The sequence below is a fragment of the Hippocampus guttulatus genome, chromosome 8 (genome assembly GCF_054856545.1).
Source record: "Hippocampus guttulatus isolate MCC_2025c chromosome 8, RoL_Hgut_1.0, whole genome shotgun sequence".
Classification (NCBI taxonomy): Eukaryota; Metazoa; Chordata; class Actinopteri; order Syngnathiformes; family Syngnathidae; genus Hippocampus; species Hippocampus guttulatus.
The window spans coordinates 3790907-3810755 of NC_141268.1; the positions used below are offsets into that span (position 1 = coordinate 3790907).

General features: G+C 42.8%; 1 protein-coding gene across 3 annotated transcripts in view; it reads right to left on the reverse strand.

The window, feature by feature from the left end:
* The window catches only part of LOC147200870 (receptor-type tyrosine-protein phosphatase gamma-like), a 365530-nt gene that overhangs the window by 88218 nt on the left and 257463 nt on the right, over window positions 1-19849 (reverse strand). For all 3 annotated transcript variants that reach the window (XM_086118198.1, XM_086118200.1, XM_086118199.1), the window contains one exon: window positions 15881-16073. In XM_086118198.1, the coding sequence (XP_085974324.1) occupies window positions 15881-16073 (193 nt within the window). The remainder of the gene's footprint in view (window positions 1-15880; window positions 16074-19849) is intronic.

The following is a 19849-nucleotide window of genomic DNA, read 5'->3' on the forward strand; positions in this document are numbered from 1 at the left end:
TGAGAGACAATAAGGGACGGGGGAATAAAGAGGCCGGATGGATGAAAAAGAAAAGGGAGAGGAAGGAAGGAACAATCAAAACAGATTGGGTCAATATGACTCAGGAGGACGAAAGGAGGATTACATGTTTATTTATTTTTGAGGGTTTTTTTTCTTTATTTTATTCATTTTGTACAAACACCGTGTACATATGTTGCATTTCAATAAATAATGACTTTCCTCATGTACGTTTTTGCATGAAAACAAAAGAAAACATGGACTTGTTATTTGTAGGTAATAATGCTGATTTGACTTGCCTAGCCTGCTTGACTCCTAATTAAGCCGTATGTGGCCCTGAACTATAATGAGTGTGACACCCCTGTTCCATTGTTTATTTCAGTCTTCAAAAAAAAAAAAAGTGCTGTTAAATTGCTTTGTTGTATCTACCTGCTTTCGGATTCACAAATTAGCATTTCAACATCACAACAACTTGCATACCTGTCAACTTTTCAGAGCGCCAACCTGTATAAACTACCAAAAGAATTCTTATAAAGAGCATAAAATCCTTATAACAGACCAAAGCATTTTATATGTCAAAATAACGGCAGAAAAAAACCCACGAAATTTTCAATGATATTTATTGTAGATCTCCATAATACAATGTCTGGTTAATGTCTAATCATCATTCTACTTAGTGGCATTACTGTGTTCAGAGTTGTATTCCGGAAATGAAAGCATTCGAGTAGACGAGCACCACTCTGGGCAAAAGCAAATGGAACTACCTGCTAGGAGAAAAAACCCCGGAAATTTTCAGAATCCGTATGATTTGTGCGATAAGGCCATATACGTAAGATTCACCACAAAATCCGTATGAACTATGGCTAAACCATATGAGTTGACAGGTATGAACTTGAGACTCAAAAGGCTTTGCGTTGTCTCTTACTCAAGGGCTGAAGTGTGACAGATCCTCCGATTTCTCGACATTAGAGGAACGAGTGGAAAGATTCTGCCTGATGTTAACTCCGTGGATCGACCTTCCCTATTGGTTATGTGCAACACACATTTTTAGCTTCCGCTACCTCCCTCTCTTTCTCAGTTACTTCGATCTTCCCAGACTTCCATTCTCCTCTGCCACTTCATTCAGCTCTTGTGGGGCATTCCATGTTGTTGCCAGGCCAATTGAGAGAACCTCTCTCTCCAGCTTGTCCTCGGTCATCCCTTGGGCTTCCTCCCAGTGGGACGTGCTCGATACACTTCATCAGGGAAACGTCCAGGATGTGTCCTACCCAGATGCCCGTACCACCTTTTCTGGCTCCTCGATGTGAAACAACAGCGGGTCTATTTTGACCCCCTTCGGGATGACTGAGGTTCTCACCCTATCTCTGAGGGGGAGCTCGGACACCCTGCGAAGGAAAATAATTTCAGGTTCTTTTATCCGTGATCTTATTCTTTCAGTCACCACAGCTTGTGACCATTTGTGAGAGTGGGAACTTAGATTGACCGGTAAATTCAGTGCTTTGCCTCTTGGCTCAGCTCCTTCTTTACCACAACAGAACAAGAGAGAGTCCGCATCACCGCCGATGCTACATTGTTCTTGTTCCATTTTTCCTGCATACGCTTTGCTGTTTGAATCAGTTCTAGATGAAACGCTCAAAATGTAAACATGTCTGCTCCAAGCTAGTTTGAATGTAAACAAGAAGCTGTAGCGTCCATTGACGAAAACCAAGAGATTGGTTCACGTCTCCTGTCCCATGTAAATGCATTTCAATTCAAAGCAGCGGCTCTCAGTTCCAACCATTCATCCGCGCTCCACGCCAACGTTCCTCTCTCCTCATCCTCGGGTCCACAAGCCATCCATCCAACCGCACCAGTGCATACTGTCCAACAGCGCCGACATCTCCGCTAAACAAAACGCGTCTGTAAAAAATGCTGCCCATTACAGGCGCTAAAAACACACGCTTCCCGCGGATGTGCAGCAGCGACAGATAAGTTGCGCCGACATTCCTCCCAATGAAAATCAGTGCTGGTACAAGCGTACTGCGGAGAATTCTTCTCCTTTGACGAATGTCGTGGCCAATATTGCTGAAAACAGGTCACATCGGCTCACACGAAGTAACACAAACACCATGTGACCAGCTCTTGAAGAACACTTGCCGACTGCTGCCAACTAGGCCGCCATCTTGGATTACTATTAATTTATTTTTACAAACCTTGACCTTGAAATTGACAGGGATATGATAGCTTCCTGTGAAATGAACAAACAAAGCATTATCGATTTTTTTTGTCCGCTGCTCAACCAACAGATTTGAAAACAAATCAATATTAATTTTGTTGAGTCTTGAGGAGGGATACAAGTTGGTTCAGGATGTTTTTTCCCTTTTTTGGGGGGGGGGGGGTCAGGGGGGTGAGGGGAGTATACATACTGTTCATTGAGGTGATGCATTTCTCTAATTTGACCATATGGAAGACTGGGTGATGGAAGGAAGGGAATAAAACCTGTCGATATAGTTGACGAAACACAAATGCTTGGATGTGTATAATCTCGCAGACCTTAAAAAGAACACATTCACACACTTGCACTGCATTCACACACACACACACGCACACACACGCGCACACGCGCATACATGCACACACACACACACGCACACAGACATATGCACGTACGCACTCTCACATTTAAACTGCATAATGTGTGGTGTTGTTTCTGTGGTAATGAGGCAGGAACAAAAAGGCAACTGGTGAGCCTTGCACTGCCTTATGCTAGGGGAGTTACCCAGCTCGCAAGTCAAATGACAGAGAGCTATCCAACACCACACACATACATGCACGCATGCACACACTGAGAAGTCAGTGGTTTCCTCTGTGCAACTAAGTATCACTAAATAGCCTTCATTTATTAAAATTAGGAACCGTCAGCATTAGTGAGAAAAAAAACAAGGAACTTTAATGAGACTTTATAGATTAGCAAGTTGAAAAAGAAATAAACAGACAGCGATAAATGAGTGGATGGAGAAAAATATTGAAGGCCTGATTTACTAACATCCCCGATTAAAAAAAAAACAAAAACTGCAGTATTCAAGCAAAACCTTATTTTACCCAGAAAACAAAAGGCCACTGAGAAAAACAGGCAGAGGTATTAGAAGGCTCAAAATAAGCAGATTCGCATTGCAATTTGAAAGTCATAATTCATAGAAATTCCCATTAAACACCAAAGCTTTGAACGGGCGGTCATGTGGCACAATGCACTTATGTTTAGGGTTCTCCATTTGCAACTCCTTTGTCTTTGTTTACATGTCAGCACATCACACAAGAAATCCAATCAAGGAGACTGACAAGAGCAGTGAGGCGGTTCGGAGGAAAACGTGTTGGGCAATGAGTGGTCATTCTTCCATGATGTCATTTCATGGGGACGTTTCCTCAAGATGACGTCATGTCATAGACGTGCGTCACAGTTGAAGCGTCTGCTTGGCTGAATGATTACTGTCATCCAGGAATGTCCACTTTATGTTTGAAATGGGATGAAATTCAAGTCAATTCAAATCAACACTGTTGATATCCTCATCTTTGCAGATGCAAAGCTGATTCCACCCCCCCATACCCGTCTCACACAGTGCAGATTTGGAGGGAGTCGTAAATTTGTATATGTTGCAACGTGATATAGCTAATTATGTATGTTGCTATATAATGAAGCAGAATGCAAAAATGAGTGTAGAACCCAGGGAATATTCTTATTTTCTTCATGTGGCCAACTGCGTTTTACAAAATGACAGCTCAATTAAAACCTTACACAGGTTGTTGGTTAGTTCTATTAACCATGCCTCCGTGAAATTAAGTACTTTTGGTATACAAATACAGTGTTATGGTTGTGATTTTTTTGCTTTTGTCTTGAGTGTTCTCAACTCTTACCACATTCCATCTCTCTCTCAGTCAGGCCAATGCGGGAAGGCGGCGTCGAGCAGCTGGTGAGCAGCGCTTGTTAAGGCACACCTGCCGGCAATCAGCTGGCTTCTTCAGCCTGCTCCAAACATGATTTTGTCTAAACATCCCACTCCACATGTGTCTCTGCTTTCCAGATGTTCTCTAGCCTCCTGTTTCCAATTGAGACTGTTGTGAGGTTTTTTTCTTTTTTTGAGTTTGAGTTTTTTTTTTCACCCTTCTTTTGTGTTTTTGCCTTTTTTTTTATTTTGTTTTCATTGTTGTTTTTTTTTGGGCTGAAATAAACATTTAATTATTCTGCACCTGCGACCGTATTCTTTGATCATCCTGTAACATAATTCTCTTGCCAGAATGGACCTTGCAGAATATGAGAGTCTTAAACCAACACTGGGCGGCCCGGTAGTCCAGTGGTTAGCACGTCGGCTTCACAGTGCAGAGGTACCGGGTTCGATTCCAGCTCCGGCCTCCCTGTGTGGAGTTTGCATGTTCTCCCCGGGCCTGCGTGGGTTTTCTCCGGGTGCTCCGGTTTCCTCCCACATTCCAAAAACATGCATGGCAGGTTGATTGGACGCTCTAAATTGTCCCTAGGTGTGAGTGTGGGCGTGGATGGTTGTTCGTCTCTGTGTGCCCTGCGATTGGCTGGCAACTGATTCAGGGTGTCCCCCGCCTACTGCCCGAAGACGGCTGGGATAGGCTCCAGCACCCCCCGCGACCCTAGTGAGGATCAAGCGGTTCGGAAAATGGATGGATGGATGGATAAACCAACACTTTCCGGCCGGGCAGCTCAGGTCCTCGTTGCTCCAGATCATGGATCACATAAAACAGCTCACAGCAAGTGTGGCGCAATTGGGCGGACAAATCAAGTCAAGGAGGGTCCAATAAATTACACCAGCAGGTTCCTCCTACCACCACCCACTGACCATCCCGACCACTAGTCCAGTGCCCCAACCCTAAAAGCCATTCGCAGAAATTCCTGCCAGGTATTCCAAATATTTAGAATCATGTGCTCAGTTTCTTTACAAGTGTACCTTAGTTTCCAATCAACAACCTAGCACAAGCACTACTCATCGATCTAAAAGCTAAAGCTTTTGTAAAATTCGCTCTCAGCTAGTGCTGGGAGAGGGCAGCCCTTCCCAAAACGATAGCATAGATTTAGGTAATCTATTAGAGAGAGAGTGAGAAACAGGGACAAGCTAGAGAACAATAGTCCAAAGTTATTCACTGTGAATCAATTCACCACTCTGGATTTGCTACATTCTGAACCCAGCACCAACCACAACCCTCGCGAACGGTACCCAGAATTACACCAACCTCCGGTGGACGAGCCCATGCAGTTAGGAAGGACATGTCTGATCCCAACTGAGCGACAGCAACGGATGGAGCAAAAGCTTTGCTTTTACTGTGGCAGAAAAGGACACTTCCTGAAACTCTACCCAAAGCTGCCAAAAAGGCCAGGCTCATCAGAAATCAGAAAAAAATGAGCAGGATCTTCACATCGTCCTCTTCTTGAATGCAGGTGACAGGTACGATTGATACTACTCAACATTCTACCCCGGGTCCAGGTCTTTGTTGGCACAGATGACAATTTCAGAGACAATGACTTTGTCAAAACAAATATCTCCATCTACGAGATATCCACACCAGAGGAAATACAAGCGAGGGATGGAACATTATTAGAGACAGTCACATACATACAAGACTGAACCTCTCAAGCTAATTGTCTCCATTAATCATCATGAGTGGTTTGACCTGTTTGTGATAACTTCACCATGTATTCTGTGATTTGGGGCATTCCATGGCTTAAATGACACAATCCCCACCTTTACTGGGCAACATCCACCTCTCAGAGCTGGAGGACACATTGTCACGCTCATTGTCAGCAGCTCCACCCAGATGGCAGCTGGGCTGATTCGATCCCCCTCCTCTTTGGTGAGGGTAGGCTTTTTCTTTTGTTGAGAAGGACGGGTCTCTATGCCCATGCATAGACTATACAGGATTGAATGAAATAAGTTAAAATAAGTACCCTGTTCCACTAATAGACTCTGCTTTCATTCCCCTGCAGGAAGCAAAGATAAACTTGAGATATGCTTCCCATCTGCTCAGATTGCATGAGGGGGATGAGTGGAAGACGGCGTTCAATATGCGTCTGGATCCTACTCAGGAAACTGAGGTCTTTTGGGGTTCAGGGGTCGCTCCTTAAGACTTTCTATAACTCGGTGGTGGCCTCGGCCATCCATTATGGCATTGTCTGCTGGTCAGGCAGCATCTCAGCCCGGGACAGGCAGAGACTGGAGCGACTGGTCAGGAAGGCCAGTTCTGTCCTGGCTGCTCCCTTGACACTCTGGAGGAGGTGGGCAACAGAAGGATGCTAAAAGCTATGATGGACAGTCCCTCCCACCCCCTCCAGCCCGCCCTGACAGCACTAGGTAGCTCCTTCAGCCAGGGACTGTTACAACCACGCTGCAAGAAGGAGAGATACCGACGCTCGTTCCTACCGACTACTGTCAGGCTGCTGAATAAAAATAATAACATTAATAATAATAATAATTCAATGATGTGAAATGTGAAAAACAATTGTAAATAGCACTGCGATTTATCCATTTTGTATTTATATTGCACTTAATTGAACGGTGTTTCTTTGTTTTTTCTTCTTTCTACCCGCATTCTTGCTGCTGGAGGCTGTAAATTTCCCCAGTGTGGGACAAATAAATAAAGGATATCTTATCCATTTGAATATCTTCGTTAACACTGAAAAATATGATTTTCCTGGGTCATGTGATCGAGTGGAAGCTCCTGTCGCTTGGTCAGAGGCAGAAAGCTCTGCTTTCGAGCATTTGAAGAGTATGTTTAAGAACGCTCCTGTACTAATTCACACCGGATCTTGAGCAGCTGTTTGTGGTCGAGCTCGATGCGTCGGTCCCTGGGGTCAGGGCTGTCCTCTCCCAACGCCTGCCTGCATGCGAGAAGCTTCCACCCTACATTTTCTTCTCCCAGCACCTCACACTATTGAAACAAAACTATGACATGAGGAATTGGGAGCGACTGGCAGTGGTGTTAGCAGTGCAGCAATGGGGGCACTGGTTGGAGGAGGCTAATCGGCTTTTCATCATCGAGATATTTTAAACCCTTAAATATCTTTTTTCATCCGCAATCTCCTTAGAGGCCTGAAACGATCATGAACACTCATGTGTGCTGGAGTAGGAAGAGATCTACAACAGGCAGAATATAGCTCTCGAGGAACTGGAATTCCCTACCCCATATTCTGAGGGAGTATTTCCTTTCCAATCACTTGGATTTCCTGTGTCTGACGGAGACTTGGGCAGGTACTGGTGAGTACAACGCTTTGCTTGAATTGTTGCCACCCGACTGTGGTTTCCTCGATACCCCGAGGACATCAGGCCGTGGTGGAGGAACGGTGAGCATCTTTAAGAACAATTTCAAATGTAAACGGTGCACATTCACCACATCGGCCACCAGCTTTGAAGCAACCTTCTTTGAAGTCGGTCGTGTTTTCCCGGTGCTCTGTGCTGTCATTTACCGTCCTCCTAAATACAACAAAGACTTTTTAAGCGACTTTTCAACCTTTCTTGCGGAAATCAGGCTGAGATATGATCATATCCTCCTAATGGGGGATTTTAATATCCATGTGTGCTGTCCGGAAAAAACGCTAGCAAAGGACTTCTTAAGACTTATCGACTCTTTTAATTTCGTGCAGTATGTGACCAGCCCGACACATGAACAAGGTCATATTTTAGACCTTGTCCTTGCTTATGGTCTACCGGTGTCAAATCTGGAAGTCCTTCAAAAACTGTGCTCCCAAAACCTAAACCCGAGCCATGGTTTAACGACATTACCCGCGCAGCTAGGCAGGGGTGTCGCAAAGCCGAACGCAAGTGGAAAAATGACAAATTGCATGTCTCTTATCAAATTTGGAAAGACTGCTGGCGTAACTACCAGCTCACAGTGAAAGAGGCCAAAAGAGAATATCTGTCGGACCTTATTCAAGCTAACCGTCACAACCCACGCGCACTGTTTAAAACGATAGATTCTGTACTCAAACCCCCTCTGCCTACTTGCTCGGATTCTTCACCCGTGATGTGCAACAGATTCCTTCAGTTTTTCATTGATAAGGTCTCTACAGCTAGGACTCCGGTCTCAAATACCGCATCTGACCCCTCTGTCCATGTTCCATGTTCAGCTGTGCTAAATTCTTTTGAAACTGTGTCCTTGGCGCTTTTGGAGGATGTAGTTCGCCAGACGAAGCCATCTGGCTCCCCTTGCGACTCTCTTCCCCCGCACTTCTTTCAGGAGGTTCTCCCGAGTGTTGTCGCATCAGTCTTGGATATCATCAACAGCAGCCTCTCTTCTGGTGTAGTTCCCCAACAGTTTAAACATGCTGTGGTCCAACCCTTGATCAAGAAACCTGGCCTTGATCCAGATGTGCTGTCAAGTTTCAGGCCCATTTCCAAACTGCCTTTCATTTCCAAAATTCTGGAAAAAGTGGTGCACATGCAGTTCAAATTTTTCTTGGATGAACATAACATCTTGGAGGTCTTCCAGTCAGGTTTCAAGACGATGCATAGCACGGAGTCAGCCCTGTTACGCGTTTCTAATGACATCCTCCTGGCAAATGACTCTGGAGACCACGTGTGTCTAGTTTTATTGGACTTAACTGCAGCATTTGATACAGTGGATCACAGTATTCTGCTGTCTCGTTTGCAGCACTTGGTGGGCATTGGCGGCAGTGCTCTTGAGTGGTTTAGGTCCTATTTAGCTGACAGAACCTTCTGTGTCAGCCTTGGCTGCTCTGAGTCACGCACTGCTCCCCTGTCATGTGGTGGTCCACAGGGCTCAATTCTGGGGCCTCTGCTGTTCTCGCTGTATCTGCTCCCATTGGGTTCCATCTTAAGGAAACATGGTATTCCCTTCCACTGCTATGCAGATGACTGCCAGATCTATGTCCCACTGAGCAAGAAAGACGCCTTCTCATTAAGGCCACTCCTATCCTGTCTGGAAGAAATCAAAACCTGGATGGCACAAAATTTCTTGAGATTCAATGAAAAGAAGACAGAGGTGATATTGTTTGGTCCCAGTGGCCCTTGTACATTCCATCCTGTAGACTTGGGCCCCCTGTCTCCTTATCTTAAGTCAACAGTCTCAAACTTGGGCCTTAAACTGGACAGTGATTTCAAACTCGATCGGCAAATTGGTGCCGTTGTTAAATCCAGCTTCTTTCACCTTAGACAGCTGGCCAAAATAAAACCTCTCCTCTCACATGAACACTTTGAGACAGTAATTCATGCCTTTGTCACATCCCGGCTCGATTACTGCAATGCCCTTTACTTTGGAGTCAGCCAGTCCTCCATTAAGCGCCTTCAGCTGGTCCAGAATGCCGCTGCTCGCCTCTTGACTGGTACTCGTAAGAGGGAGCACATAACTCCTACTCTGGCATCCCTTCACTGGCTCCCCATTCATTTTAGAGTTATTTTCAAGATCCTCTTATTTGTTTTCAAATCTCTGAATAATCTCGCGCCACCTTACCTCTCTGAGCTCATCCGCCCCTACACACCTGCCCGGCGCCTCAGGTCTGTGGACCAGACTTTATTAGAAGTACCAAGAACTAAACTGAGGCTCAGAGGGGATCGAGCCTTTTCTGTTGCTGGTCCCTCTCTCTGGAATGACCTCCCACTGAACATTCGGCAAGCCTCCTCGCTGCCCATCTTCAAAACCCTCCTCAAAACTCACTTGTATTCTTTGGCATTCGACTCAGCATGACTTAGATTTGTTCTTGGTTTTACTGTTTGGTGCTTTCTACCGCCTTTATTACCGATTTGTCTTACTGTTTATTGTGCATGTTAAATTGCTCCATGTACAGCACTTTGTATGCAGCGATGGCTGTTTGAAAGTGCTCTATAAATACTGTTGACTTGACTTGACCCCTGGTCTATGGATTATACGAAATACAGTCAAACAATTAAAGATAAAGAATGAGAACAAATATGTGCATAAGGACCTGTGGGAATTGTTTCCATTATTTTTTAATCTACCAAGTTTCAACCCAGAGTTGACATTGAAATTTTGCTCTTTTGTTGTCTCATCACGACATGGTCACTTACTTGCCTGAATGTGAGAGAGTTGTACATTTTAAGGTAGATTTAATGAAAACCGAAATGGCCATACTTCCTTAATTTCTCACATGGACTTAATAGAACCTTTATCCATCTATCTCTTGCATGCCAAACACTATAACAAGAACTAATTCATACACAGTAAAACAAGGGAGACCGAGATTGCTGCTACCTGCTACCACTGAACTGAGTTTTGGTTAGGAGGAGATTTAGTCCCTTTCTCAAGGGGACCTCTGCATTACGACCGCAAGGGAGCCAGCGACCACGAGGGACCCAGGAGACGTCCAGCCAGCAACCGCGAGGGAGCCAGTGATGACGGCGAGAGAGCGAGCGACGACAGCGAGAGAACCAACGACGACCGCGAGGGAGCCAGCGACGACCGCGTGGGAGCGGGAAATTCACATCCCAAAAACATGGACTTCCAACCCTTTGAAGATATTGACTATAAGCCATTCGATCCCGAGAACAATTTGGACCCAGACAACAACTTCTTCCAGAACAAACAAAGGGTAACAAACTCTGACTATTACCTGGATGAACAATTCAACACTAATATAAAATTGGAAAATGCACTTTCAGTAATACACTTAAACAGTAGAAGTCTCTATAAAAACTTCACAAAAATCAAAGAATACCTGACTAAATTCAATAAATTCAAAATAATTGCCATATCAGAAACTTGGCTTGATGAAGATAAAACAACTGAAATGGAAATAGAAGGTTATGAAATGTTTGCAACTAATAGGGAAAACAAAAAAGGAGGGGGGGTTGCAATATATGTAGACAAAGCACTTAAATGCAGTAAAATCGAGAGATTGACAAACACAATAGAAAACCTAATGGAATGTCTAACCATTGAAATACATAATAAAAAGGCATCAAATATCATCATAAGTTGCATCTATAGGACACCAGGATCATGTATTGACACATTCAATAAAAAACTAACAGATATGCTCAGTTACAACAACGATAAGAAAACACGAATAATATGTGGTGACTTTAACATTGACTTATTAAACCCAAATGGACACAAAAAAACAACCGACTTCATAAATACTATGTACAGCAACAGCTTTTTCCCAGTAATCCTGAAACCTAGCAGAATAACAGTTGACACGGCCACATTAATAGATAACATATTTATAAATAAGATTGACCATAAAATGGAAAGTGGACTTCTCATTAATGACATAAGTGACCACCTACCTGTTTTTGCAGTTTTTCATAATTATTTTGATAGAAAAGCTAAGTCAACAACTCGCATAACAGAAATAAGACTAAGAACCCAACGCTCCACCGACGCCTTTAAGCAAGACCTAGAAAAACAAAACTGGACCGAGGTCTATTCAAACGAAGACCCAAATACAGCGTTTGAAGTATTTCAGTCTACCATAATCTCCTTATATGATAAACATTTTCCATTAACTAAAGTCTCCAAAAAGTATAAAGACCCAAGTAAGCCATGGATAACGAAAGGCATAGAAAACGCATGTAAAAAGAAAAACAATTTATATAAATTGTTTTTAAAATTGAGAACTGAAGAAGCAGAAAAAAATATAAGACCTATAAAAATAAACTAGTAAATATTATAAGAACCAGTAAAAGAGATCATTATCATGCACTATTAGAGCAGAATAAAAGTAACACACAAGAAATATGGAAGATACTTAACCAAGTAATCAGAAATAGTCCTAAAAAAATGGATTATCCAGAGTATTTTATCAAAGGCAAAAATACTATTTTGGAAAAAACTGCAGAAATAGCAACTGAATTTAATGAGTATTTTGTCAACATCGGCAGTAACCTAGCAAAACAAATTCCTGATCCAACAAACGTGTTTGAAATAGATAGATATGTAGAAAAAAACTCCTCCACGATGTTCCTTACTGCTGTAAAACAAGAAGAAGTATCAAATATTATAAAAACTTTTAAAAATAAAAAGTCAACTGATTGCTTTAATATTGACATGACAATAATAAAGCAGATTATAGAATATGTAGTGCGACCTTTCACGCACATATGCAACCTGTCATTCAAAGCTGGTATCTTTCCATCAAAAATGAAAATTGCTAAAGTTATTCCAATCTATAAAAGTGGAGAAAGACATCGGTTTACAAATTATAGACCAATATCACTACTACCACAATTTTCAAAAATATTAGAAAAACTATTTTCTCGCAGACTTGATAGCTTTATACAAAAGCATGCGCTGTTAAGTGAGAATCAATATGGCTTCAGGGAAAAGCGGACCACCTCAATGGCAGTTATGGAGTTTGTGGAAGCAATAGCCACTAATATAGACAACAAAGAATTTACTGTTGGGGTTTTCCTAGATCTAAAAAAAGCTTTTGACACAATAGATCACAGTATATTATTGAAAAAACTAGAAAGATATGGCATTAGAGGTGTAGCTTATAAATGGATAAAAAGTTATTTAGAAAACAGATATCAGTACGTGCAACTCAACAATAAAAAAACTAATCAACTAAAAATCACTCACGGAGTTCCTCAGGGGTCAGTGCTTGGTCCAAAACTATTCATCTTATATATAAATGATATCTGCAAGGTCTCAAAACAATTTAAATGTGTCCTATTTGCTGATGATACAACTTTCTACTGTTCTGGAATAAATCTGAAACAGCTCCTGACAACCGTAGAAAACGAATTAAACAAATTAAAAAACTGGTTCGACAGAAATAAATTGTCACTTAACCTGAAAAAATCGAAGTTAATTGTTTTTGGCACAAGACCAATCAAACACCAAGCTAAAATTATGGTAAACTCAATTGAGATAGAAAGAGCGTATGAAACCAAGTTTCTCGGATTAGTAATAGACTCAAAACTATGTTGGAAGCCACATATCGATAACGTAAAAAGAAAAATAGCCAAAACCGTAGGGATCCTCTACAAAACCAAGGAAGTGCTAAATAAGAGATCTTTGTACACATTGTACACTTCATTATTATTACCATATATGACCTACTGTGTGGAAATATGGGGAAATGCCTGCAAAACAAACACACTCCCTATTCTCAACCTACAAAAAAAAGCAATTCGAATTATTAATAGATCAAAATATACGGAACCCACAAATCCACTATTTATCAAATTAAATACGATGAAATTTTATGACCTGGTTGACTTTAAAATCGCCCAATTAATGTACAAAGCACACAATAACCTGCTCTGCCAAAACATTCAGAAGTTTTTCGAAATTCGAGAAAGCAGCTATGATTTAAGAGGTACCAACTTATTCAAAAAACTCAAAACAAGAACAAACATCAAGCAAAGAAGTGTATCTATCAAAGGTGTTAATCTGTGGAATAATCTCGAAACGGACCTGAAAATGAGTAAATCGCTTGCTGAGTTCAAAAACAAATTCAAAAAAATAGTACAAACAACCTACATCAATCAGAGTTAAAATGATAAATTCAAAACATTAAATATAATGATAAATCAGAACTAAGTTGATAAATAGAGAAAGGTATATAAATATCCATTATGAATTTAAGAGAAAATTGACACAAGAGTGTCAGGGTGTGGAAGTATATAATCCCGATACAAACCAAAAGTTGTAAAAATATCACGGTTAAGGGTAAAGTATGAGCCTTAATGGAGACTTCTTTCTTCTTACTTTTCTGATTGATATAAAAATGATTTATTAGATACAATCACATAACGGGGTAGGACTAGATACGTTTTTTACTTCTTCCTACTCCCTTGAACATAATAACTGTGTTGAATGAAGATTGATTTCTTTCTTTTTACTTTTTTTATCTACCTTATTTTCTGTCAAATTATTACTGTATATATGTTTTATGTTCAATAAACAAACAAACAAACAAACAAACAAACAAACCTTTGACTGGCATGTCTCCAACAGCCAGTCTCACGTGCCATATCCACACATATATACAGCTCATCCATACCGCTCTATTTAGGCCTCCTCGGGACTGATTACATTGTGACTTGGGTTACATTTGTTTACTGCGTTGACCTTTTTCTTGTCAAGGCCTTTGAGCATATCCTACTGTCATGTGCGGGTGTGGCTAGGACAGTGTAAGAACAGGGATCATTTTGGAGAACAGCGGACCTTCTTCCACATCTCCCTGATAAGGCTGCACCAGCCTGTGTGTTGAGATTTCTGTTATTTTTTTGGCATTAAAACATTTAATATATAGTCCTCTGGTTGTTAATGCTACTATATCAGACATTCAAGGAGAATACCAGCAGAAACTTGAATGGAAATTAACATATAGCCAAGTCAGCTGTCAAAGATTCTTGTTCCGTGTTTTGGAGCATGATTGGTTTTTCCTTTCATTTCTGATCTGTGCTTTGTTAATATTTTGGTTGATGTGGTATTTTCTTTTGCCTCCTGTTCGTGCCTTCCCCATTTCTTCATCATGTCAGTGTCTCCACCTTGTCTCATTAGTCGTGCTTCGCGTGTCCTGTCCAGGCATGTGTAATTGTTGCATTAGTTTCTATTCCATTCGTGCTTTCTGTTCACTGTCTTGGTTCATTGTCTAATGTTCTGTGTCCTTTGTTGCCTGTCATCTGTAGTGGTGAGTCTTTTTCCCCATCTTTCTTTGTTCATTTTCATTCCCTTTGTAGCTCATGTTAAGATGCTCTGTTTCTTTTTTTTTGGTTTTGTTTTTGAGGGGGAAATAAATATTTTAAGATTCCCTTGTAACCCTGCTTCCTTGCACTTGGATCCACCCGCACTCCTCCATGACACACTCTAAATTGTGATATTGTGAAAGCAAACACCAGCTATTTAGATTTTCTTGACAATGTGCTTGTCCAAAGCTGAATAGATGCATAGTTTAGGAGGTAATCTTAAGTATTAAGATATTCGGAAAGCTAATGCTTGCTATTTACAGTATTTATAGTAAATCAATGACACAATAACATTTTGTTATGAATCGTGGATACAGGAATGAATTGATTTTACCACTGTTCAATCGGATGCCTATCATGTCTCATGGAAGTCACGTCAGAATAGTCCAATGTTTTGTTTTGAGTCATTCTTGGGTCTTTTTAGCTGTGTTGGTGGTCCGGTGGTCCAGTGGTCGCGTCGACCTCACAGTGCAGAGGTACCCTGGTTCAATCCCAGCTCCGGCCTCCCTGTGTGGAGTTTGCATGTTCTCCCCGGGCCTGCGAGGATTTTCTCCGGGTACACCGGTTTCCTCCCACATTCCAAAAACATGCATGGCAGGCTGATTGACCACTCTAAATTGTCCCTAGGTGTGAGTGTGGGCGTGGATGGTTGTTCGTCTCTGTTTGCCCTGTGATTGGCTGGCAATCGGTTCAGGGTGTCCCCCGCCTCCTGCCCGAAGACAGCTGGTATGGGCACCAGCATCCCCGCGGCCTTTGTGAGGATAAAGCGGATCGGAAAATTCACGAATGAATGAATGTTTATGTGTGCCTCCAACTGTAACCAAGATTTTAACGCTGGACTGTGCATTTCTCTCCTTAATACCTCGGCATGTATCCTGCACAGGTTGAAGACACCCTATACAGCAATGCAGGCCTTGAACATAAATAAGCCTCTATTATTTCACAGTGTACAGTGTTCTTTTATTTTGTATGCTTCATTTTTGAGTCTGTAAACGTGGAGCTCATGGAACTTGTTAAAAGCTTCAGTATTGCCTGGTCTGTACGAGGGACTATTCTTTAAAAGCTTTGTGGCTTGTTATTGCAGTGATTTATTGGGGGTATTTTTTTCTTTCAGAGAAGGGTACCAAAGATTATGCCCATAACATAATTACGTCACATGTAAATCAATTTGGCAAAATGTGACAGTTTGAACTTTAAACTATAGTTCCACCTACCTCTGGAAGATTCTGTGCCATAAGGCCCACTCCCACTGTGAGACAGGTCAGGCAGCCAAGCGTCCTTCACCGCTGACTTAAAAACATGGCGATTGTCCAGGCTCTGAATGGGTCTGAAGTTGCTGCGTAGATATTCCACAGATTTAACATGGTCCTGTTGCTCCGTGGTGAAGATTGAGTAAAACGCCTCTAACTGGGGAAAGATAGCCAAGATGCCACAGAAGCATATAGAAAAGCCAGACAGAAAGAAAATGAGAGAGGAAGAACATGATTTTAATAAACTGTTTATATTCTCAAAAACAAGTTCCATTTCATGCTCTGTAAGTCCACAAAATGAGTACAAACCTCAATTCCAATGAAGGTGGGGTGATGTGTAAGGCATAAATAAACAGACTACATCTATCCATCCATTATATTATTCGCTTATCGTCATAAAGGTCGTGGGCGTCCTGGAGCCTATCCTAGCTGTCTTCGGGCAGCGACACCCCGAACTGGGTGCCACCCAATCGAAGGGCAGACAGAGAAAAAACCAACTGTGCTCACAATCACACAATTTTGAATGTTCAATGAACATACCATGCATCTTTTGGAATGTGAGAGGAAACTGTAGTATCTGTAGAAAACCCTTGCAGGCACGGGAGATTTTCTCATTCTTTTTAACCTATATTAAAGTGAATACAGTACACTACATAGACAAGGGACCTCATGTTTTGTTCTCGGCGCTACTCTTGTGCAAAGCGTAGTCTATAACTGCACATGGGTAGACTTTTCTTTCTTTTGGTATTTTGCTACCCTTTTGCACAGGTAGAATTGGGCGTAATAGGGAGTTGCACTCTTGTGGGATGGAACCCTGCTGAGTCAGGGCCAATGGTAGTGGCATCCTTCATTTGAATTCAAATCAGGGCAGTCGGAGCACAAGTGTGGAACAGAAATAGACTTGCTGGGGTTCATGCATGACATTAGCAGGTTAACTGCAAGATCTACCCTTGCAGATTATGTCGTTGGCCTCGCATGTCATATGGGCAATTGGAGACCGCCTTACATCCATGACCGTGTGTCAGTGCATGACCCAGCACTCAATAGCCTTGCTGTGTGCACAAGGGGGTGTAATGAGATTTTCCCTGGTTGTTGTCACATTTATGAATGAAATCGTTGACATGTCTGCAGAATGCCAAATCTGTCTCTCGATTAAATACGCCCAAATTCCATTACACCCCCTTCAGTACCATTCAGACCTACTTTCATGTAATCTAAAATGGTGTCTACTTTTTGTCACCAAATTGCGTGACGCGGCAAGGGGTGGGGCAGACGCGTCACCTGGAATGTCCAGTGAGACATAGTGTGTCTACCAAATTTATAAAGACACTAAACTAGACTTGCCCTGGCACAAAAATGGAGATGATGTTTTTATGTGGGCAGACAGTCTATTTTGTGTTATCAAACTATCAGGTGTGTTGGGGGTGTCGCAGCTCCATTCACCAGAATGCCTAGTGAGGCGCAATGTGGTCCCTACTACACCAGGCCAGACCGGCCACGGCACCAAACTGAAGATGCACCCACACTGAGCGTACAGGCACCTCGCTACCAAAATAGGCCTCAAGATATTTAAGGGTTCAAACTGATGAATTTATCCTGTATTTTCCACACTAAAAGGCGCACTGGATTATGAGGTGCACCTTCAATGAATGACCTATTTTGTAATTTTTTTCATATATTGGATGCACCGCACTATAAGACACAATCTACAATGCATCCACTCGATGGAGGAAAGCTCAAGGAAATGCCAACAGAACTGTAGCAACGCCACTCAAGTGAAGCGTGCTTCAGCAATCCATAGTCTGCTGCTCTCAGCTGTGTGCGCATGAGCGCGAGCACATACGCACGTGGTTCAACCAATCAGATCCGACGCAACCCACGCCACAGATCAAAGAAGCTCTGAACAAATGACAACAGCTAAGACAGCTTAGCTGTTGAGTAGCGTTGCTCCAGAACGATCAGATGTCAGTAAAACTTATTTAATAAAGCAGCGACACAGTTCACTTAACCAACAGCAAGTTATAACATTGACTCGTTAACATTGAACTCTCTTGCCCGCTGCTCAATCTCCGTGTTCAACTGCGTAACCCGATCGCCTTAACTTTGAACTCTGCATTGAAAGCATGTCTCTAGCAAGGAGCCATTTTGGGGTCGACATATTACCGTAATAACCATACACAAGGCGCATTTTAAGGTGCGTTGTGAGCTTTTAAGAAAATGGAAGGCTTTTAGGTGCGCCTTTAAGCGCGGAAAATACAGTGTGTGTGTATGGAAATGTATATACAGATGTGTGTGTGTGTATATATATATATTTTTTTTTTCTGTGTGTATATACACAGATTTTTTTTCTGTGTGTATATACACACAGATTTTTTTTTCTGTGTGTATATACAGTATATATATATATATATATATATATTTACTGTATATACACAGAAAAAAAAATCCTGGTCTCACGCCTCGGGTGGTGTCCGTCCTCCATTCAGCTCGGGTCCTCTACCAGAGGCCAAGAAGCTTGAGGGTTCTGCGCAGTATCCTTGCTGTTCCCAGCACTGCACATTTCTGGACTGAGATGTCTGATGTTGTTCCCGGAATCTGTTGCAACCACTCATCTAGTTTGGGGGTCACTGCCCCGAGTGCTCCGACCACCACAGGCACGACTGTCACCTTTACCTTCCAGGCTCTCTCCAGCTCCTCTCTGAGCCCTTGGTATTTCTCAAGTTTCTCGTGTTCCTTCTTTCTGATGTTTCCATCACTTGGGACCGCTACATCCACTACAACGGCTTTCCTCTGCCCTTTATCTATGATCACGATATCTGGTTGGTTCGCCATTACCATCTTGTCAGTCTGGATCTGGAAGTCCCACAGGATCTTTGCTCGGTCATTCTCCACCACCTTCGGAGGTGTTTCCCATTTTGACCTTGGGGTTTCCAGTCCATACTCCGCACAGATGTTTCGGTAGACTATGCCAGCCACCTGGTTATGGCGTTCCATGTAGGCTTTCCCTGCCAGCACCTTACACCCTGCAATTATGTGTTGGATCGTCTCGGGTGCCTCTTTGCACAACCTACACCTTGGGTCTTGTCTGGTGTGGTATATCTGGGCCTCAATGGCTCTGGTGCTCAGGGCCTGCTCCTGAGCAGCCAGGATGAGGGCCTCTGTGCTGTCCTTCAGGCCAGCCCTCTCTAGCCACTGATAGGACTTCTTGAGATCAGCCACTTCAGATATGGTCCGGTGGTACATCCCGTGTAGGGGCTTGTCCTCCCATGATGGTCCCTCTTCCAGCGCCTCATCCTCTGTTCCTCATTGTCTGAGACATTCTCTGAGTACGTTATCCGTTGGAGCCTTCTCCTTGATGTATTCATGGAGCTTGGATGTTTCATCCTGGACAGTGGCTCTCACACTCAGTAGTCCCCGGCCTCCTTCATTTCGGCTTGCGTACAGTCTCAGGGCGCTGGATTTGGGATGGAACCCCCCATGCATGGTTAGGAGCTTTCGGGTCTTCACGTCCGTGGTCTGAATCTCTTCCTTTGGCCACCTTATTATTCCTGCAGGGTATCTGCCCGGGTCTTATTCTTGCCATTGAGCTAGCTTCTTAGGACTTGCCTCACTCGCTGGAGGTATTTGGCCGTAGCCGCTTTCCTTGTTTGCAGTTCGAGGTTGCCATTGGCTTGTGGTATACCGAGGTACTTGTAGCTGTCCTCAATGTCTGCTATTGTTCCTTCAGGGAGTGAGATCCCTTCAGTGCGGACTACCTTTCCTCTCTTAGTCACCATCCGACTACATTTCTCAAGCCCGAATGATATCCCAATGTCGCTGCTGTAGATCCTGGTTGTGTGGATCAGGGAGTCTATGTCCCTTTCGCTCTTAGCGTACAGCTTTATGTCATCCATGTAGAGGAGGTGACTGATCGTAGGTAGCTCCATTTCTGAG